Raw genomic sequence first — 23394 nt, 5'->3', positions numbered from 1 at the left:
AGGTTGAAGTTGAACAGGCCTGTGTGCTGAACAATGTGGAGATTAAGGAAATGGAAGGGTTGAATCTTCTTAAAAACATCAAGATTGAAAAATCCCTGGGGCCGGATGCGATATACCCTAGGCTGCTGTGGGAAAAGATAGCTGGAGCAGTAGCTATGATCTTTGAATCCACTTTGGCCACAGGGGAGGAGCTGGGGGATTGGAGAATGGCAAATGTAGTCCCCTTAATTCTCCCCTAATAGGGAGAATCCTGGGAATTATAGACCAGTGAGTCTTACATCAGTGGAAAGGATTCTTAAGGATAGGATCTATGAGCATTTGGAAAAGTACAGTCTACTCAATGATAGTCAGCATGGCTTTGTGAAGGGAAGGTCATGCCTCGAGTCTAATTGAGTTTTTTTGAGGAGGTAACAAAAGAAATTGTGAGGGTAGGGTGGTAGATGTGGTCAACATGGATTTCAGTGAGGCATTTGACAAGGTTCCCCTTTGTCCAGAAAGTCATGAGGCACAGGATCAGAGGAACCTTGGCTGTGTGGATTTTAAAAAATTAGCTTGTAGGAAGAAAGCAGATAGTAGTAGTGGAAGGAGGTTGGTGACTAGTGGAGTGCCATAGGATCTGTTCTGGGGCCCTGCTCTTTGTGATATTTATAAATAACCTGGATGAAAAGGCAGATGATACGAAAGTTGGAGGTGTGGTGGATAGAGGTGAAGGTTGTCGAAGGTTACAAGAGGATATAGACAAAATGCAGAGTTGGGCAGAAAAATGGCAGATGGATTTCAATCTGGATAAATGTGAGGTGATGCATTTTGGAATGACAAACCAGAAAGGCTGAGTACAAGGGTAATGGTCAGTTTCTTAAGAATGTGGATCAATAGAGGGACATTGGGGTGCAAATCCATACATCCCTCAAGGTTGCTAGGCTTCATTAATAGGGGGATTGAGATCAGGAGTAGAGAGGTCATGTTGCAACTCTACAAATCTTTGGTAAAACCACACTTTGGAGTATTGTGTTTAGTTCTGGTCACCTCATTGGAAGGGTGTGGAAACTATGGAAAGGGTGCAGAGGAGATTTACCAGGTTGTTACCTGGATTGGAAAACAAGTCTTATAAGGCAAGGTTAATTGAACTGGGACTTTTCTGAATTACAATAGCAATGTTTAAGAGGCTTCTTGATAGACGTGAATATGATGGGGATGGAGGGATATCTATCAGTTGCAAAAAGCGGACTTTTAGTTTGATTTGAACATCATATTCAGCACAGACACATGGACCAAAGGGCCTGTTCTTGTGCTGCATTCCTCTATGGTCTATTATCTAGCCATGAACTTTGGAAGTCAGCGTTGACAGTCCTAAACAGATTAATCCTGTCACTTACACCTGAATGTCAACAACTGGAATTTTCGGCCTCAATAGATTTAGAGATAGAGCATCGAAACAAGTCCTACAGCCCATCACATTAAACTGACCATCAAGCACCCATTTCAATACTGTTCTATCTTAACCCATCTTATTCTTCCCATGTTCCTCCACACTATCCTATATTCTGCCATTCATCTACCCAGGACAGTCACCAATTAACTTATTTACAGATATGAAAAGAAATTAGAGAAAACCCACAGGGGAAATTTGCAAACTGCACAGACTGGAGTAATTACTGGAGTAATTTGTCCCAGAATGGGAAGTAGGATTGCACTTCAGGTGGTGGCTGCGCTGCTTGTCAGGCCAGCAGCCCTTGATACAAGTGCTCAGGGTCCTCAAAGTTGTATCTTCAGCCATGTGCTGTCTCAGTTCATCCAACCGGGAGGAGGAGATGAAAATAATCATTATATCAAACGTCCTCTTCCTCAGCTTGCTGGATCGTGCATTTTCAGGGAGCATGAAATAGTATGAGATGCTAAGTGCATTTCTTTTCTGCACTTGTAAACTATAGTCAGGTTGTATTTATAAAGCCTGAGCATCATTCTCTGTAATCGTGCAGGGGCCGGATGGATTGGGTTCTTCAGAATTGTGACCAGAGGTAAGTGGTCTGTCTCTATGGTCATTGATCTACCATAAATGTAGTCGGTAAATTTTGAGCAGGCGAAAACTACTGCCAACAGCTCCTTCGCTATTTGGGCACATCTGGTCTCTGTGGTAGTGAGTGACCTGGATACGTAGGCCACTGGTTTTCCATCCCGAAGGCATGCTGCACACAGACCATACTGTGAACGTCACAGGTTAGCATGACTGGTCTGTACACGACGTAGTACAATAGAACAGGTGAGCATGACATATGCCTTTTTAATGCATAGAATGCATTTTGTTGGTGCCCCTGCCAGGATCATACCTTGTCTTTATGTGTCAACTGCCTTAGCAGGACAGTAATATCACTGGTGTTCGGAATGAACTTGCTCAGATAGTTGACCGTGCCCAGGAAACGTTGCAGCACTGTCACGTCTGTCAGTACCGGCATTTCACTGATTGCTCTAGTCTTTGAAGGGTCTGCTTTCAGGCCTTCTCCTGTGAAAACATGGCCTACATAACCAACCTTGTTTAGCTAAAACCTGCACTTATGGGGGTTGAGCTTAAGATTAACCTTCCGAGCTTTGTCAAGTACCTTTTTTAAATTTGCATCGTGTTTTTCGAGGTTTTTTGCCACCTATAAGTATGTCATCAACAATGATGGCACAGGGATACCCTGCAAAGATTTGGTCTATTGATCTTTGAAATACTTTGCTGGCTGGATTGATTCCTATGGCATTCGCGGGAATCTATATCGGCCGAAACTCGTGCTGAATGTGGTCAGCAGTGATGACTTGTAATCAAGTTTGATTTGCCAGATGGAATTCTTTGTGTCCAAAACCGCAAAAATGGTTGCGTTGGCCATCTGTGCGGCAACTTCCTCCACAGTACGCATTGGATGGGTGTGGTCATTTTAAAGCTGTATTGAAGTCTCTCGGGTCAATGCAGTTCCAGATCTCCTGTCCGTCTTTTTTCTTAGCAGCCACCATGGAGGACACCCACTCGGTGGGCTTGAAGACTGGAGCAATCACACCCAGGTCCTGCATCATGTCCACCTCGGCCTTAACCCTGCCCTTCATTGCTATTGGTATACGGCGTGCTAGACGAACCATGGGCCTCACTTCTAGGTCGAGCCGCATGGAGTATGTCACTGGCAATTTTCCTAGTTTTTCCGTAAAAAGGTCACTTACTCAGAAAAGATTCTGTGCATCAGATCACCTTCAGCGGGACTTATCTGGGGTACCTCTCTGTTGAATGAAACAAGGCCTATGTCCATGCTTGGGCTAAAGCCCAGCAAAGGCAGAACGTTTTCTTGGGCTAAAGCCCAGCAAAGGCAGAACGTTTTCTTGGGCTATGATAAAAGTTTTTATGTGCGGCTGTCCTTGAATGTAGCGCCACAGTTGCACTGTACCGTCGTTTCTAATTTTGCTGACCCCCGTATGCCACTAGACTTGTGGACTTGGAACACGATATAACCTGTTCTGACTTCCTCAGTAGGTTGAACGTTCTTCGTGACATGACGTTGCACTTGGCTCCAGTGTCAGCTTTCATGTCTGTTGCTTTACCATTGATCTTCATCGTTAACAAATGCTTCGTTATTCCTTTTGATTCTTATTGGGTCTCCTGCTATCTACAGAGTTAATCCATGAACATGATATTCATCATCCGAGTTGATTTGTTCTTGCTCAGGTTCCAACTGGTTAATCATCCTTCTGTATCTTGGTCTTGGGTGAGTTGCTGCCTAGCTCTGCAGCACCTGCTGAAATGGTTCCATTTCCGGCATGCTCTGTATTGCTGGCTGAATGCCAGGCACATCTCTTGTCTTCCACGTGATTGCCGCTGCAGTTGCTGCACTCCGTCTTGGGAGCGAGTGTAGCAGGGTTTGGTTGGCTTCATCTTCTTCTGGCTTCTGGCCACTGCCCATTCGCAGGTCCCGCCTGGACTACGTCTCTGCTCGCACCTTGCTGCTGTGGAGGGGCTAGCTTTCTGCTGTTCTCTTCCGTGGTTTCGTAAGCCAGACATGTGGAGGTGGCCTTTATGAGTGTTAGTTTATTATCACGCAGCAGTGCCTTTCTCATGCCTTCGTTGCAGATGCTGCAGACCATCCTGTCTTTAATCAACTCATCACAGAGCACTCCGAATTTACAGGTCCTTGCCCTGATTTTTAGGTCACTGACATACGATTGAATCAACTCACCAGGCCTCTGGTTTATGGTATTAAATCTGTAACTTTTCATCATTGTTCTTCGTGGATTGCACATTTCTTGAAATGTTCTTTTTAAACACTCGGGGTCCTCTCTTGACTCAGCAGGGGCTGCTAACAATATCCCCTTCACACACCTCGTTTGTTTATACGAATGACCTGTCCCTTTTGATGGCCTCAGAGCCTGCTAAATTTAGTAAAATGTATGCTTTGACTCAGGCAGACTCATCACTACATGCTGCCGCAATGAAAATATCATATATTTGTTCAAATACATGCCAATTCTCAGCCACATTGCCTTCAAACACAAGCGTGTCAGGCCTTCTGAATCCATCTGCTATTATGGTGCAGTCATAAATGTGTTGCAAACATTGGGTTGGTTACTCTCTTTTTACTTGAAGATGTCAGGTTCAGACTTCTGACACCATGTATGTTGATGAATCAAATAACCAGATAACACAAAGCAGCAACCTCTGATGAATGCTTTACTGTTAAATTCAACAATACAATGTACAACAGGAGCCCCTGGAAATGGCATCTGTCCGTAACCAAGCTCTGTCTTCTTTTCAACCAACGCGCTTCGCGGGGACTTGCGCATGCACGATAGCATCGTAGCGAATACTGTTGCAACAGCAGGTGCGGACAGCCAATAAAAACATCTGTCTACAGTACCCTTCCATGCTTTGCCTAATTAGGCATTTTTCTAAATGCCTCCAACATAGTCATTGCATCTGACTCCGCCTCTACCTCCTCAACATGTTTCAGACAATTGCAACCACTCATTGTGTAAAAATAACTTTCACCTCAGGTTCTCTTTTAAACACTTTCCTCTCACGTTAAACCTTTCTTTCTCTCTCGTTTTTGACACTCCTTTCATCGGGGAGAAAACAATTCTGACCCTCCACCCTATCTATCTGTACCTCTCATAATTTTATATGCCTCTATTGATTATCCCTCAGCCTCCTTCGCTCCAAGGAAAACTAGCCCAGCCTATCTTGTCTCCTTCTAACCAAAGTACTCCAATCCAGCCAACGTCCTGGTGAAACTCATTTGAACTCCTCCAGCACTACCTTCAGTCATATTCTGTTGTTGTCATCAAAGGTGAACAAATAGGTTTTGATTTAGCTTTGTCATCTGTCATTGTGATAGGTGAACTTTTATAATTCTCAGCAAGCTGTTTTTTATTTCCATAAATAGCATATTCTATGTGAACACTAAAATAATTCACTCATATTTAAAACCAACTGTTTATCACAATTGTCTGTTGTGATTTACCAAAATGCTCCTGTTTGAATGTCAGTAACAGTGGACAAACTCAAAAACTAATTTTTTTGGAAAATTTTATTTATTAAAAAGTATGCATACAATTAATAAAATTTAAAAGGCACAAAATACATACTAGATATTTTTTTTAAACTAATCCCCTACAACCCCCCCACCCCACTTTCCTAACCCAACCCACCCCCCTCTAATCTACCCCCCAAAAAAAAGAAAGAGGAGATCATATAACATCAAAAATCATCAGTTAATTACCATGGTTTGGAGCAACACCACTAACGTGCGGAAAGGGGATTTAATAATTCAATCCCATATAATCCAAATATGGGCTCCAAGTTTTACAAAAAAATAAATAATTATTGCGTAAATTATACGTTACCTTTTCCAATGGAATACAAGACCTCAACTCTAACTACTCAAATCAATCTCATTTTTCCAAGTAATTGCCAAACATTTCCTAGCCACAGCTAAAGCCAATCTCAAAAACACTGTTCCTGGAATTTTGAGTTTACAAAGAGAAGCAGAAGGGCTAAGTCAGTCAGGTAGAAATGGATAGAAATGGTCATTCACAATTTCAGGTCAGAACCCTTAAGGAATATTACCTCGTCCTACTCTGGTCCCAGTTAAAGGTCCTGACCTGAAACATTATCTGACAGTTTTTACCTATGGATGATGCCTGACCCACTGCTTCTCTCAGCAAACTAAACATTGATCCCTGCTGAAATAAATGGCATCACAAGTGGATAGGGTTGTGAAGAGAGCTTTTGGCGTATTGGGCTTCATAAATCAAAGTATTGCATTTAGGAGCTGGGATGTTATGGGAAAGTTATATGAGACATTGGTGAGGCCAAATTTGGAGTATTGTGTGCAGTTTTGGTCACCTAACTACAGGAAAGATATCAATAAGTTAGAAAGAGTGCAGAGATTTACTACAATGTTGCCTGGACTTCAGGAACTGAGTTACAGGAAAAGGTTAAACAGTTTAGGACTTTGTCAGAATCAGAATCACATTTATTGTCATGAACAAGTCATGAAATTCAGTGTTTTGTGGAAGCGTCAAAGTGTAAACATTCATATTATAACCATCTTACAACATTACTATAAAAAATAAAATAATTATAACAATAACACGGCACGAAAAGTAAGGCCGTGCCTTTGGTTCATTCAGGAATCTGATGGTAGCGGGGAAGAAGCTGTCCTTGTGCTGCTGAGTGCTCGTCTTTAGGCTCCTGTACCTTTTCCCTGATGGTAGCAGAGTGAAGAGGGCATGGCCTGGGTGGTGGGGGTCTTTGAGGAGAGAGGCTGCTTTTTTAAGACACCGCCTCATGTCAATGTCCTTGATGGAGTGAAGTCTGGTGCCTGTGATGTCACAGGCCAAGTTAACAACCCTCTGGAGTTTATTCTTGTCCTGAGAGTTGGCATTTCCATACCAGGCAATGATGCAACCAGCCAGAATACTCTCCACAGTACACTTGTAGAAGTTTATGAGAGTCTTTGCTGACATAACGAACCACCTTAGACACCTCACAAATTATAGCTGCTTGTGAGCCTTCTTTGTGATTGCATCAATGTGGAGGCTCCAGGGGAGATCCTCGGAGATGTTGACACCCAGGGATTTGAAGTTCTTGGTCCTCTCCACTGCTGACCCTCGATGAGGACTGTGTTGTGGTCTCCTGACTTCCTCCCGAAATCCACAATCATCTCCTTGGTTTTACTGACATTGAGCACGAGGTTGTTGTCCTTTCACCATTCAACGAGCTGACCTATCTCCCTCCTGTAAGCTTCCTCATTTCCATTTGTGATTCTGCCAACAACTGTGGTGTCATCGGCAAGCTTGCAGATGGAATTGGAATTGTGCCTGGCCATATAGTCATGGGCATATATCCTGGAGCATAGAAGAATGAGGGGAGATTTGATAGCGTATTTAAAATGATCGGGGATAGATAGATAGATAGATAGATAGATAGTCTTTTCCATTGAGGGTTGGTGAGATACCAACCAGAGAACATGGGTTAAGTGTGAAAGGGGAAATTTTAGGGGGAACATGAAGGACAGCTTCTTCACACAGAGAGTGGTGGGATTATGCATCGAGCTGGCAGCTGAGTTGGTAAATGAGAGCTCAATTTTAACATTTCAGAAGATTTTGGACAGGTACATGCATGGAAGAAGTATGGTGGGTTATGGGCTGGGTGCAGGTCAGTGTCACTAGGCAGAAAAAAATGGTTCTGCACAGATTAGAAGGGCTGAAGGGGCCTGTTGCTGTGCTGTAGTGTTCTTTGATTCTATGACAAGTACTCAGTCTACATTTGATATTGAAATTAGACAGTCAGGGATTTGTACTGCTTTGGTTACATGTATTTAAATCTAAATTTAAAAGTTCAATGTTAGTACTCCACCACATTTCAAGAAACTTATTGTTTAAAGATTTCTTTGTTTAAAATTTGTTCACTTGTGGTAATACCCAAGTCAGATGATGATAAAATGTTAAATTTTCTTGGGAGAAAAATTGTGTCAGGTATAAGAAATTTGTTCAAAAAAAAAGCAAAAAAAAATGTTTTTCCCTTCCACCCACTCCATTTAGCCATGTCCAATTGGATCAAGAGACTTTCGTGAAAAGCAGTGTGCAGACTTTGACAATTTACCTTTCCGTGGAAAATATTACAATTGGAAGCCATACACTGGAGGTTAGTACGATGGAGAATCGCTTGGGTTTCATGTTTACTCTTTTTCCTTTTTCCCTTAGGAATCTATTTTGACGTCCCTCAAATCAGTGGGACAGCCAATTATTAGTTCGCTGTCAATCTTACTGTGTAGTTGATCCCAGGATAAAATATGAAGGCAATTAACATTTTTCTTTCCATGGTTGCTGGATCTTGCATCTGCTCCCTGTACCAACAAAGATAAGAAGCAGAGACAAACATGCCTGACTTTGTAGCTGTAGCTTTGAAGTACTCCATCATTCTTCTTTGCTTTTACATATGTAACTACTGATGAAATCAAGGGAGCCATTCCTTAATTCTAAATTTTGTTTGCTATTAGAAACCAGTAATGTGTCATTATAACACATAAAACGTTTGATTGAGAAGAAATGTTGGAAATGTCTTTTATTGGATGTATTTAAATTCCTTTAAACTCTGAAACTTAGGCCTTTGAGTGGTGAGACACAAGCTGCCTGATGTACAGATGCCACTTCCTTGTCACCAACTGCTTATGGTTCTCCTCTAGTCAAACATTGAAATCTTTTGCTGATTGTCTTAGCTTGCAAGCGTATGAAAGGTTATTTGGATGAGAGATTAGGAAGATAACAGTGCTATTTTAGTTAGTTCCTTGCATCTCTCATGGGCTTCAAAACAGTGTGGAGAAAATTACAGGTAGAATTGGTCACTTTGTTTTATTATTGGGAACATTTATGAATTCAAAAGACTAAAGCTAAATATAATGCATGAAATGTGGTGGATCATGCACCATACATAGAAAGCAAAAGGTAGTTGACATTTTATCTATGGATTAAATCACAAAATTCTGTAGACACCGGGGTTGAAGTAAAAAAAAACACAAAATGCTGGAGAAGCTCAACGGGTCAAAAGTCTCCTCTATGTAACAAAGGCAAAGATACAGAACCAACATTTCGGGTTTGTGCCCTTCATCAAAGTATGAGAAAATGCCAGCAAGTGTCCAAACAAAAGAGTCCGCTCCATTCACGACCACAGCAACCTCCCAGTGGCAGATCACTTCACTCAGCAACTCCGCTCCATTTGCAACCACAGTGGCCAACCATTTCAATTCCGAGTCACACTCCAGCACTCACATCTGTCCTTGGCCTTATGTACTATCCCACCCTGACCACCCGCAGACTGGAATAACAACACCTTATTTTCCTTCTGGACACCCTCCATCCAGATGGCATTAACATTAGGTGTTTTTAAAGTGCCTTGTAAAATGGGGTTAACCGGGCAATTTGCCTGGTTAGCGCCCCACTCAGAAGGCAGCTTGAAAGGATCTAACTCGGTCAGCGGGCTCCAAAATCAACCAGGTCCCTGCCCTACCTCAGAGGTAGTCAGGGAACCTAGTTAAAAGTACCTAGGTCGGGTCCACCGGCAGCTTGAAAACTAAAATGGCCAACCTGGTTACTCCTGTGACGTCAGCGCTTGCATTCTGGTGTCACAGAGAAACCCTGGCTGAAGTGTCTGCCGATCAGGGGGAGAGAGGGGTCACTGCCACGGAGGGGTAGAAACAGTGCCACGATCGGCAGGGGTGGAGGGTTCAGCTGCCACGGGAGCAGAGGGATTGGCTGCTGTGGGGGCATAGGGGTTGGCTGCTGCAGGATGGGGGGGAGTGCGATTGATAGTGGGGGAGACCACTGACGGCTGGTGGTGGGGGGGACAGTGGAGACTGACCACTGATAGTTTGTGTAATGCATCGCCTACCGTGTCATCATGGGAGCAGCGGGATCCCCCTTAAATCACCGTGTTGGCAATTTACTGGGTCGATTTCCTCCTCCCCCCCCCCAGCTTGAATAGTGCTGAAAGCACCTTTAGCCCACTAATTGCACCTTGGTCCTTGGAGGGCTACCCAGATGCTGCAACATAAAAATGCCTATTGACTTTACTGCTTTCCACTAAACCTGCTCGCCTTTTCATTTCCCTTCCCCCTTTTCCTGTCTTTCCAGTTCCTCCATTCCCCCTCCCCCTCATTACTGCTGTCCCCTCCTTTCTCCACCTTTCATCTCCTGCTTTTGCCACTTCCCCTGCCCCCTTTCTTTTGTTCAGACGCTTGCCAGCATTTTATCATACTTTGATGAAGGGCTCAAGCCCAAAATGTCAGTTATGTGTCTTTACTACATAAAGACCTCTATTTGACCTGCTGAGCATCTCCAGCTTTTTTTGTTTTTTTAATTTCTATCTATGGATGATACCTGAACCACCGAGTCCCCCGAGCTTTATACACTCAAAGTTGATCCTGCTGCGGTAACAATATACGCTATGAGTTCTATCGTGGAATCATCATTGTTCGACTCTTCATTAGAGATAGATTAATCCGCATTATTTTGCTTCTTGTTTCAGCTTCAATACAGAACTGTAAAGTTTCATTTTGTATTTAACTAACTCTGTTCATTCATTAGGTGGTGTTAAGCCATGTGCTTTAAACTGCTTGGCTGAAGGATATAACTTTTACACAGAACGGTCTCCTGCAGTTATTGATGGAACTCGCTGTCATGCAGACTCCCTGGACATCTGTATCAATGGAGAATGCAAGGTTCCATACATTTTACTGTTAAACCATTCAGAAATTGTTCTTTTACTCATGCTTTTAAAACACTTTTTGAAAAGCAATGAGAATATACTATGGTCAGTGATCAACATAAAACGTTTATCTTTGTTAAAAATTACGGCCAAATAGTTAAAAACCTGAATTAAATAAAACCACCTTTAAGGGAAAACTATTTTCTTTTTGTTAAGAGGAAGCTTAATAGAACATCTGAGTGACTAATTTAAAATTATAATGTGTTTTGTGAAGATAAATTAGGAATGCTTAGAGAGAAATTCATTGATAATTCAAAAAATAATTCAAAGTTATGTAGAAATTTCGGGAGAAATAGATTGTAGCTTTACCGGAGAGAGACAAGAATGTACATTGGATTGAATGGCTCTTTTTCAATATCGTCTGCTTCTCAGAGGGTAAAATAGTAAAATATCAGCAGAATATTGCAAAAGTGCATTTCACATAACCAATAGCAGTTTTGTACAATGAGTACCCTAACTCATGAACAGGCTAATTCACCTACATAAATTTGGCCTTTTCTTCCATTCACTAAAGTCACATCCATGAAAATGAAGAATATATTAGTTTGTTTATTATTGTATCCATTTAAATACAATGTAATGACCCCCTTCTGTTATTGATATGCATGGATCTGTATGAATAACAAATTATTTTCTCAGAAAGGATAACAGGATCATATAAAAATATTTTGATCAAGAACATGCAGACAGTGATTGAATATGTAGAGAAGAATACTTTTATCTGTGCTTAATATAATCTGACACTGTAGCGTGTTGTGCGTGAACACAGTGAAAGAACTGTGAGCTCGTGTAGCACAACTGATTTACCTTGAAGTTTGCGCTGCAGCCTTTAAGGCCATCTGGAGTCTGCCCCTCATTTTCCAGAACTCATGTCATGCTGATATCTTTGCCGCGGCTGCCCCGCTGACCATGCCTGACAAGTGGGGCCTGTTCAAACACTGCAATTATGTGTGCTGCCATAACACTTGCATTGTTAGATTAATTGGAGCTCCATTGTTCATTGGACTTGTTATGAAAAAGTTGTAACTTATCCACAATTGTTTTAGAAATCTTCTTTTAATCTTCCTGAACAGTGTGGAGTTCATCAGTGTTTTATTCTTCCACATCTCCCAATAGCTCTAGCGCAGGCACCATCCTGGGAAAGAATTAAAGCAAATTAATTTGCAGTAAATTGAGCTTGACAAAGTTCATTGTCAGGTTAACAAAGAAACAACTTTATCCACTTCCAAATGGCTAGAGGAAGTAAAAGCATGGTGTTACTGGAAGTGAGCAGGTTGTTTTCTTTTTACTGCAAATTAATTTGCAAATTAAGTTGCATTAATTTTTTCCCAGGATGGTGCATGCCCTAGTGCTATCAGGAGATGCCACTTAGGTATCATTATATCATGCAAACATGCTTTAAAATTAGCATGGTCCTCAAGTTCCAGCTGGGCTAGGGTAGAATTGGCTGATATTTCTGAACCTTATTCACATCAATTTATATTTAAGTGGAATTCTGTTTCATTACAGAGATATAATGTTCCGATTTTAAAACTTTTGTTAGAGATTTGGACTGAAAGAAATTTATTGATAGATACAAAAGGTAAAATATCGGTTCAAGCTCCAATAGATCAAAATAAATTGATTCCTTTTTCGTTGAATAATAGATTTTTAAGGGAATGGCAGATTAAAGGAATAAAGTCATTGCAGGATTGTTTTGAAGAGGGTAAATTTTTATTGTTTAATCAACTTGGAGAGAAATGTGGAATTCCAGTGAATTCTTTGTTTGTGCATTATCAAATTAGAGCATTAGTGAAAGATAACTTTGGAAGAGAAATGAAAATTCCTAAGTTAATGAAATTTGAGTTTATGATTTCTCATCCATTAAATAAGGGTTTTATTTTTGAGATGTATGTGTTGTTGCAAGACACTATGGATAAAATAAATTTAGATAAATCTAGGATTAAAAGGGAAAATTATTTAATTTGTGATTTTAATCAGGCCAATTGGGAGACTATGTGTTTTGATGGTGAGACTAAATTGCTTAATGTAAGATATAGTATGGTTAATTATAATTTTTTGCATCAGTTATATCTAACCCCTGAGAAATTGAAAAAATATGGATGTAGTAATTCAGAATTATGTTTTAGATGTGGATTATGTGTAGGATCATTTTTACATTCAGTTTGGTTTTGTGATAATGTTCAATCATTTTGGCAGAGAATTAGGGAATTTCTTCAAAAATTGTTAAGATCCAATTTTTGTTTGACCCCAAAAAAATTTTGTTGGGTTGTACTGCCCCATTTATTGATTTGGGGTTAGATAAGTTTCAGACAGCATTTCTTCCTTTAGCATTGGCTGTAGCACATAAAGGTGTTGCGATTTCAAGGAATGACGAGATTGAAGTAAATGTAACTCGTTGGCATAATGAGTTAAGGGCCTGTATTTATATGGAGAAAATAACATACAACTTGCATGATAATTATGATTTTTTTTGTTAAGATTGTTATTTGAAATATATGAGTTTAGTAATATCCTAAATTGTTGTATGTGTTTCTTTTATTTTCTTAATGCTTCCCTTGGGGAGTTTGCTGAGGGAGGGTGGAGAGGGGTGGGTTAGTTGTTACCTTCATTTTTATATTATGGACTTTTAAAAAGTTTTTCTTTTGACAATATTAAATAAAGTTTTAAAAGAAAAAGTTTCAGAACACTCCACTAGTCATTGTAAGTTACAGACCCTGTCTGCCCTAGTTGCTGTCAGGGATTCATTCCACCATCAAAGAAGGCTCTGGAAGTCAGATGATTCCACATATCTGATCTCACAAGTGTGGTGGAACCACTGTACATGTATGGCTGACCCATCCCTTGCTGATTGTACCTGTGACTCCTCACCCTTGATTCCCCTAATAAAGGGACAACACCATATCCCCTCCCCCAGAAAAAGCTCCGGGTCTCGTGTCAACAACATGAGATGTGCCCTCTGTTTATGGTAATAAAAGCCCATCAGTCTGGTTACTTCTAGGCTTTGGGGTTATTGATAGCGCATCAATTTTATTACCATAATGTTTTTGGAATGGATAAGTTGCTGAGACCAGGGAGGTTAGAAATCAACTCACAGTCACCAGAAGCATCCAACAAGTTCAAAGTTTGGCTATGTTACTTCAAAGTGTTTCTGCAGGTCTCCACCGAGATCGTACAATCCGGCGCAGACAAGCTGCACCTACTGTTCTCAGGGGTCAGGCACCGTGCTTACCCAATGTTCAAAGACTGCAAGACATTCACTGAATCCATGGAAATTTTGAAAGGCCAGTATGTGGCCCAGGTGAATGAAGCCTACACCAGATACGTCCTACCCATACATAAACAGCAACCTGGGGAGTTGATTGAGGATTACTTTCAGGTTCTGCACGACCTCAGATGGGCCTGCGGCTGCAAGGCCCTATCAGCAGAGGAATACATGGAGGAGATGATCTGAGATGCCTGTGTAGCTGGCATCAGATCGGACTACATTCGCCAGTGACTGCTAGAACAGGGTGAGCTAAAACTAGCTAAAACCCTGGAAGTAGCCCTCTCAATGTGGACTCCTTCTCATCCGACAACGCGGCCACCACATGGGGAATTTGGGCCCTGCCATCTTGGGACACAGGATCGCAGACTATCCCACACCTGCCACTGACAAATACCTGCACTGCCCGCGAAGGACATGCTCTGTTCCAGCTACAGGAAGAAAGGACATTACGCGAAGGTATTCAAATCTAAGCAACCTTCTAACCTGAGCAGCACCGCGTGCAAGCAGTGGGGGCCTCCGCCATCTTGGATGACGTCTCTTCTGCCAGGGCTGCCACCATCTTGGATGACATCACTCCAGACGAACAACAGCACCATGTGTGTGCCATGCAGGCTGCCATCTTACCAGTCCACGAGCCAGTAGGGCGGGACAGACAATGCCACTACTACACCGCCATCTTACCAGACCATGAGCCGGTACAGCGGATCAGACAGCAGCGCTAGTCTGGTTTTGGTTATGCTTGACCAAAACAGCCCTCATCAGCTCGTCAGGTATATGATGGATATAGAGGTAAATGGGTGCAAGCCAGTTTGCCTGTTCAATAGCGGAAGCATGGAGAGCTTTATCCACCCCAACACAGTGCAGCGTTACTCCCTCATGGTGAGACCAGTGAGTAACAGAGTCTCCATGACCTTTAAATCCCACTCAGCAGAGATCCGCAGCTACTGCTTGGTGACGCTGACCATGCATGGCACAGAGTACAAAGGTTTTAAACTGCTTGAGTTTCAACAACTCTCTACATCCTTCCTGTTGGGTTTGGACTTCCAGTGCCACCTCAAGAGCATCAGCATGGCATATGATGGGCCCCATCCACCCCTCACAGTTTACAACCAACAGTTTTTAAACTGCCCTCCCTCCCCTCCGAACGTTTCCAACCAGCAACCCACGACCTGTGGCCTCTCCATCCTCCAGATTTTCCCCCACCTCTTTTGCCAACTCACCCCCGACTGTAAGCCCATCGCCATCAAGAAAGGGTGATTCAGTGCTGGGAACAGGGCTTTTATCAAGTTGGAGGTGAGATGGTTCCTGACGAGGGGATCATCGAACTCAGTGCCAGCCCCTGGAGAGCTCAGGTAGTGGTGGTTAAGAGAGAGAAAAAACACCGAATGGTTATCGACAACAGTCAAGCATTTAACAGGTGTATGCAACTGGACGCGTACCCCCTCCCCGCACAGCTGACATGATAAATCAAATCACCCAATATTGGGTATTTTCAACCATTGACATATCGGCAGCTCCCTGTCTGCCTGAGGACTGTCAGTACACCGCATTCTAAGTGGATGGCCACCCCTACCACTTCCTGAAGGTCCACTTCAGGGTCACTAATGGAGTCTTTGTCTTCCAGAGAGAGATAAACCAAATAGTGGACAGATACAGCTACTGGCCACATTCCCCTACCTCAACAATATTTGCCACAACCTGCAAGACCACGATGCCAATCTCCAAAAGTTCCTCCAGACAGCCAAAGCTCTTAATCTCAAATACAACAAAGATAAATGTACATTCTATACATCACGCCTGGCTATACTTGGCTGTGTCGTGGAGAATGGAGTTAGTGGCCCCGATCTTGACTGCATGCACCCCTGTTGGAGTTCCCACTTTCCCACAGCCTCAAGGCCCTGAAAAGGTGCCTGGATTTTTTCTCCTATTATGTCCAGTGGGTCCCCGAATATGTGGATAATGCCTGCCGCCTCATAAAACCTACCTCCATTCCCCTGTCGGCAGAGACCCAGGAGGCCTTCAACCGCATCAAAGGCGATATTACAAATGCCGCAATGACCCTGTGGATGAATCCACCCCATTCCAGGTGGAGAGCAATGCACCTGACTGCCTTGGCTACCCCACCTAACCAGGGAGACAGACCTGCAGCATTTTTCTCCTGCACCCTCCAAGGCCCTGAGATCCGGCACTCCTCCCTTTGAGAAGGAGACCCAGCCCATCATTGAGGCTGTATGGCATTGGAGGTACTATGATGCCGGCAAACAAGTTGCCCTGCTGACTGACCAATGTGCAGTCACTTTCATGTTCATTAACAAGCAGCGGGGTAAAATCAAGAATGAAGATTCTGAGGTGAAAAATCAAGCTCTCCATCTACGACTATGATATCTTGTACCGGCCCAGAAAGCTCAATGAGCCTCCAGATGCCCTGTCCCGAGAAACTTGCACCAGTGCACAAATAGACTGCTTACAAGCCCTCCATGCTGACCTCTGCCACTCCAGGGTCATCAGGTTCTATCATTTTATCAAAGCCCGCAACCTACCCTATTCAATTGTTGACATTAAGGCAATGACCAGGAACTGCCAGGTCTGTGTGGAGTGCAAATCACACTTTAACCAGCAGACAGGTCGCATCTGATTAACGCCACCTGCCCTTTTGAGTGCCTGAGCATAGATTTCAAGGGGCCCCTGTCTTCGAACTGCAATGTGTACTTCCTCAACATCATTGATGAATACTCATGGTTCCCCTTTGCCATTACCTGCTTGGACATGACCGCTGCCACCATCACCAAAGCCTTATGTAATCTCTTCAGCTTATTCAGATACCTCTATATTCATAACAACCGGGTGTTCTCTGTCATGAGCAATGAGCTGCACCAATATCTGCTGGCCAGAGCTATCACCACTAGCAGGACCACCAGTTACAACACCCAAGAAAACAGACAGATGGAAAGGGAGAATGTCACTGTCTGGAAGGCCATCCTCTTCATCCTGAGGTCGAAAGGCCTGCCTGTCTCCCACTGGGAAGAAGTCCTCCCAGAAGAGCTCCATGAAATCAGATCCCTCCTGTGCACCAGCCCTCATGAAAGGTTGTTTCCCTTCCCCAGGAAGACAACGTCGGGGACCACGCTGCCAATTCTGCTCTGGAAGCATGTGAGAAGCCATAAGTGCGACCCACTGGTCGGGAGGGTCCACTTTCTCCATGCCAAACCCTAATATGCCTATGGGGCGTACCCAGAAGTACGCAAGGAGACTGTGTCTGTCTGGGACCTGGCGTGCATGGGAGACCCTCGAGACTCCAGTTGACCAAAAGTACTTCTGCCTCCTCCAATAACCCCTCACATACCAGTCACCCTGCCTCAACTGCCACAGTTCAGTCGCCAAGCACTCCACCCGCCGACAATTACCAGACCATTCAGGGGCCAACAGCTAAGCCACAACCAGTCCTCCAACGGTCACAATGGCAGACAAGGCCACCAGTCAGACTGAACCTGTGATAGACATGAACCCACTTCACCCCGCCAGATTTCTTTTAAAAGAGGGGGTGAATGTGTTGGAACCACTGTTAATACTGTTCGTATGTGTCTGGCTGGCCCGCTGATTGTACCTGTGGCTCCTCACCCTTGATTCCCCTAATAAAGGCCCCAATGCCATAACCCCTCCCCCAGAAAAAGTTTGGGTATCGGGTCAACACCATGAGATATATGCCCTCTGTTTATGGTAACTTCTAGTCTTTGGAGTTATTAGCACATCAACAAGCAAGGGCTTTTCCTTTCTTGGAATAACAAGGATTCCAACCACTTCTAACTGCCCAATGTCCTCTGGCTGTCACCCATTGCCATACATGAATCAAAGGCAAACAACTGCAAATCACTCCCACTAAGTGTAGTGTCAGTTCTCAAAGTGCTCATGCTAGGAAATGATATTGTAATTTAAAGACATGAACATTCAATTTTATTGTGACAATCTGGGGCACTGCAATGTTCAAGTTAAACAAGAAAGTGTACAGATGCTGGGGTCAAGTGCAATGCATAAATGTGCTGTAGAAACTCAACTAATATCTGACAAAGGGCCCAGGTCCGAAATAGTGGTTACCCTTTATTTCAAATGGATGCTGCGTGACCTGCTGAGTTTCTCCAGCACAGTGTCTTGCAGTGTTCATGCCACTTGTATATTTTGTGTGTAAGAGAACCACTATCTGCTGTCTCAAAGGAAATTAACACAAATCCCCCTGGACAATGCTCTTTTAGCACACATTTTCAGGCATTGAATTTCTAACCCCTTACTTTTCAAGCTAGTCCATTTAAACTAACCAAGGAATTTGATTAAGAGAAAGCAATGAGATAAAACAATATAGCAATTGCAACTGTTACAAAGCAAAGAAATGCAGAAGCTGCAGGATATTTGTACATAGCGTCTCTTCCATCAACCCAAAAGGAAATCAGTGAATTCCTTGCATACCTACGAATGCCATATTCAAAGACAGACTACACCTGCACAGATGCAGCACAAAAATAAAGAAATAATATTGACATCTACATTTTATAGTGTGTTTCAAAAATGTCCCATTGTTTTTTCATTACCACAATACTTGGGATTGTTGGTATGACAGTAAAGTTCATGTAAATATTTATTTTGTTGAAAGAAATGGCACAGCAGTTGGAATTTAGAATGTTTGGCACAAGTGGGTAAAGGTCACATTTTAATTGCTGTGCAAAAAAAACAGTTCCCTTTTCCCTATCAAACCAGGAGTAAAGGGCAAAGGTTAGACCTCAACTCTGAAATTTTCAAATGATTTACATTATTATTAGGTTTAACTGATGAATGATATGATTCAAATGATGGAGGCTAAAACCTCATTTTAAAGCTTTCTAATGTAACATTCTTTGCAAAAATTAAGAATTTTATGTGTACCATAGTTACAGATGTTAAAATTTAAATTATTATGGAAGAAAATTATTCTTAATATTCTATAATATATAAACTAAAATCATAGTTATACAACATCAGAAGACCCTTTGGCCCATTTTATCCATGCCGACCAAGATGTCTACCTGATCTAGTCCCATTTGCATGCATGGACAATATTCCTCTAAATCTGTCCCATCTGTGTACCTGTCTAAATGTCTTTTGAATGTTTCATTTTACCTGCCTCTACCACTTCCTCTTGTGGCTTGTTCCAGATATGGACCAACCTTAATGTGAATAAGTTGCCTCTCATCTCCATTTATAAATCTTACCCCTCTCGCCTTAAATCTGTGCTGTCTAGTTTTTGACTTCCCCATCTTGGGAAAAAAAAACTGTGACTATTCATCTTATTATGCACCCCATAATTTCATACAGCACTGTCAAGTCACCTCTCAGCCTCCTATGCTCCAGGGGAAAATGTCTCAGCCTCTCTGGTTTGTTCTCTTAACTCAAGCTTTCCAGTCTTGCTAACATCCTCACCCTTTCCATCTTAATGGCATCCTTACTATAGCTGGGTAAACAGAACTGCACACAGTGCTCCAAGTGTGGTCCCAACATTATCTTGTATTGTACTTTCTTTAAATATGTTTTTAAATATGTAGTTTTATTTGTATGAATGATTTTTAAATGATTCTCTTTATTTCAGTTGATTTTACAATGAAAGCTGAACTGACCTGCTCTTCATGTTTCTTTCCTTTTAAAGCATGTTGGTTGCGATCATATTTTGGGTTCTGATGCAAGAGAAGACAGGTGTCGTGTTTGTGGAGGTGATGGAAGCACTTGTGAAGCAACAGAAGGTTTATTCAATGATTCCCTGCCTCGTGGAGGTAGGAGTGCATTATTTCAATTCTGCCATTACAGAAAACCCATAACAATAACATCTGTTCTTGGATAAAAGCAATAGTGATTATTTTCCTCAGACTTAAATACTATAATTGCCAGATCATTTTTTAATTAGGGAAGTTATTTAAAATGTGGTAAATTTATGTGAATTTTTTTCTGAAAAATTGACCAGTTAAACATTCAATCAAAATATTATTCCTGTTTGCTGAGAATATCATATTTTTATTTATTCAAGCATAATAAATGATGGTTTATTTGTCACATTATTACCTTGTACTCTGAAAAGGGTTATTCTGTGAGTAGTCTAAAAGGTCATCTCCAATATTTACACAGAAGTGTAAAGAATACCTTTACAGAGTATGGAGTTACAATGAAAAGAAAGATCAGTTAGTACCAATCAAGGTCAGCATGATATCAATGCTCTGGGGTTTATTCAGCAGCTTGATGCTTACAGGGAAGAAACTGATCTCAAGCCTTAGTGTGTGCTTTCACCGACATGAGTCTTCTCCCTGATGGAAGGAGGGAGAAGAGAGTGTGCCAGGGTGTGATGGGTCATTCAGTATGTTGGTTGTCTTTCCTAGATGGAGTCCATAGAGGGGAGGGAAGTCTGCATTACGTTATGAGTTTCATTCACTACCTTCTGTAGCTTCTTTCTATCTTAAGCAGAACAGCTCACATTCCATGGTGTGATGCATTTAGCAAGTGTGCTTTCAATGGTGCACCTGTAGATGTGGTTAAGGAACAAGGGGGACAAGTTGAACTTCCTTGGTCTTCTAAGAAGGTAGAGAGAGAGCTTTTTTAAAGAATCACATCAATGGCAGAGAAGAAGGTAAAGGGATAAGTACCTTATATGAAGAGCAGCTGCTGTTTGACTCCTTAGAACATAGAATACTACAGCACGGTATAGCCCTTCGGCCCTCGATGTTGTGCCGACCCATATATTCCTTTAATAGAAGTACTAAATCCACCCTACCCTGTAACCCTTTATTTTTCTTTCATCCATGTGCCTGTCTAAGAGTCTCTTAAATGCCCCTAATGTTTTGACCTCCACCATCATCCCTGGAAAGTCATTCTAGGCACCCACAACTTGCTGCGTTTTAAAAAAAAACCGTACCCCTGATGTCTCCCCTAATCTTCCCTCTCTTCACTTTGTACATATGTCCTCTGCTGTTTACTATTCCTGCCCTGGGAAACAGGTGCTGAGTTGTCCACCCTATCTATGCCTCTCATAATCTTGTAGACCTCGATCAAATCTCCTCTCACCCTTCTACACTCCAAAGAGAAAAGTCCCAGTTCTACTAACCTTGTTTTCCAATCCTGGCAACATCCTGGTAAATCTTCACCCTTTCTATAGCTTCTTCCTATAATGAGGTGACCAGAACTGAACACAATGCTTTAAGTCTGGCCTCACCAGAGATTTGTAGAGTTGCAACATGACCTCTCTACCCCTGAACTCAATCCCCTTATTAATGAAGCCCAGCATCCCATAGGCCTTCTTAACTATCCTATCAACCTGTGTGGCAACTTTAAGGGATGTATGGATTGAACCCCAAGGTCCCTCTGTTCATCCACACTCTTAAGTTACCGACCATTAACCATGTACTCAGTCTTCTGGTTTGTCCTTCCAAAATGCATCACCTCACACTCTTGTCACTTTACTTCCCAACTCTGCATCCTGTTTATATCCTCTTGTACCCTTAGACAACCTTCAGCTCTATCCACAACTCCTCCAATCCTCGTGTCATCTGCAAACTTACTGGCCCATTCTTTCACCTCTTCAACAAGGTCATCTATTATTACTTGTTCTCATTTTGAATATCTGCTGTATCTTATTGCAAAGAGCATTTGCAAGCTAACCTTCAACTGGTTCAGGTTTAAATTTTTAGCCTTGCCTTGCTACCTATACTTTATGTTTTGAAACTTATGCAAAATATCACAAGAATGGAGAAATCCTTCCTGCAAATCCAGATCACAAGCACCCTTGAGTCACCTCCTCATTGTGCCCAGTCAATTCCTTTTGGATTCCATGCATTATTTACTTTTGGTGTGAAGAACATATGTGACTCTTCTCCCTTTTTAACATTATTGTGATGCAAATAACCTACCTACTTTTACCAATATAAGTGCAGTGTTTGGCCACCTTGTCTCGTATGTATAATTTATACACCTTGTTGTAGAATAATGCACAGCAGTTCAAGTCCAGAGATCAGGACATCAGCACTGGAGTTCAAAGAATGCTGAATGCTAAGAATATTTTAGAAAATGTCACTGTACAAACAATACAGAGTTGCCACCCTGCCTACTGTAAGGATTCTATTCCTTTTTCTTAATTCCTCCACCTCTGCCACATCTGTTCCCAGGATGAAGCTTTCCATTCCAGAACATCTGAGATGTCATCCTTCAGAAAATATGTCTACTGCATTAACTCTTCTCTCACCTTCATCTCCTACATTTTCCAAACATCTGCCCTTACCCCCTTCCTCTCCGAGATCCATCAAGGACAGATTTCCCCTTGTCACTCCACCATCCTTTGCATCCAACCAATTATTTTCCACAATTACCGCCACCCACAATGAGATCCTGCAAGCAGATACAGCTTCCTCTCCCCTCCCCACCCATCTCCATCTTCCTTAGGAATCACTCCCTCTGTAACCTCCTTTGCCACTCATCCCTCCTGACCAATTGCCTGCTCAATAACTACCTCTGTGACTGCAAAAATTCCTGAACTTGCACTTACACCTCTTTGTTCACCACTATTTATGGACCCAAACAGTCTTTCCAAGTAAATCAACACTTGTGAATCTGCAGCGATCATTTACTGCATCCAGTGAATCAACTACAGATATCTTTTCTCTTGTATTTGTATCCTCTTGCAATGGAGGTCAAGATTTATTTGACTTCCTAATTATTTGCTGTACCTACATATTAATTGTTAGTGATTTGTTTCCAAGGAACCTCTGAACGCAAGTACTTTTCTATTTCTCTAAGTTGACCTGCAGGTTATGAGCCTTTGATATCTCAGCCATCAATTGAAGACAGTTTAAAATGTAAAAACAAGAGCATTAAATTAGTCAGACAAACAGTTTTATTTCCTGTCAATGCTGTACTTCTTTCTGAATTGCTCTTTTAACAGCGTTAAAATGTTAAAATGTTTCAGTGTTAACATTAGTACAGCAATGACTATTTGCACAGACTATGTGCTAATATTAACAAATATATTTTCCACTTTACACCATCAGATCTTTACAGACCTTCACTCTGTACCATAGAGAAATATGCAATCAGAGCAGGTAACAGATGGAATAGTTGGTGCTTTGGAAGGATTGAGATAAGTCTTCATAAACCTGATTAACGTATTCTAAAACAAGCACTAGAAATGCCTGATGGTAGGATGTAATGTTTATTGGCTGAGTAACTAAAAATCTTGGGTATGCAAACAACTTTGTCCTTCTATCAGATACAGTTGAACTCCTTTCATAGCAAGTTAGTGAGAAATAAAACAAAAACAACTTAAAAAATTATTACCAAAAAA

General features: G+C 42.0%; 1 protein-coding gene across 4 annotated transcripts in view; it reads left to right on the top strand.

The window, feature by feature from the left end:
• adamts6 (ADAM metallopeptidase with thrombospondin type 1 motif, 6) overlaps positions 1 to 23394 on the top strand; it is a 293482-nt gene that overhangs the window by 222382 nt on the left and 47706 nt on the right. For 3 of the 4 annotated variants that reach the window (XM_069924503.1, XM_069924506.1, XM_069924505.1), the window contains 4 exons: positions 8065 to 8167; positions 10606 to 10739; positions 19723 to 19846; positions 23102 to 23152. In XM_069924503.1, coding sequence (XP_069780604.1) covers positions 8065 to 8167; positions 10606 to 10739; positions 19723 to 19846; positions 23102 to 23152 — 412 coding nt within the window. The remainder of the gene's footprint in view (positions 1 to 8064; positions 8168 to 10605; positions 10740 to 19722; positions 19847 to 23101; positions 23153 to 23394) is intronic. The other variant, XM_069924504.1, reaches the window with a different exon arrangement.

This window comes from Narcine bancroftii, chromosome 3 (genome assembly GCF_036971445.1).
Source record: "Narcine bancroftii isolate sNarBan1 chromosome 3, sNarBan1.hap1, whole genome shotgun sequence".
NCBI classification, from domain to species: domain Eukaryota; kingdom Metazoa; phylum Chordata; class Chondrichthyes; order Torpediniformes; family Narcinidae; genus Narcine; species Narcine bancroftii.
This window is presented reverse-complemented; position numbering and strand designations above follow the sequence as displayed.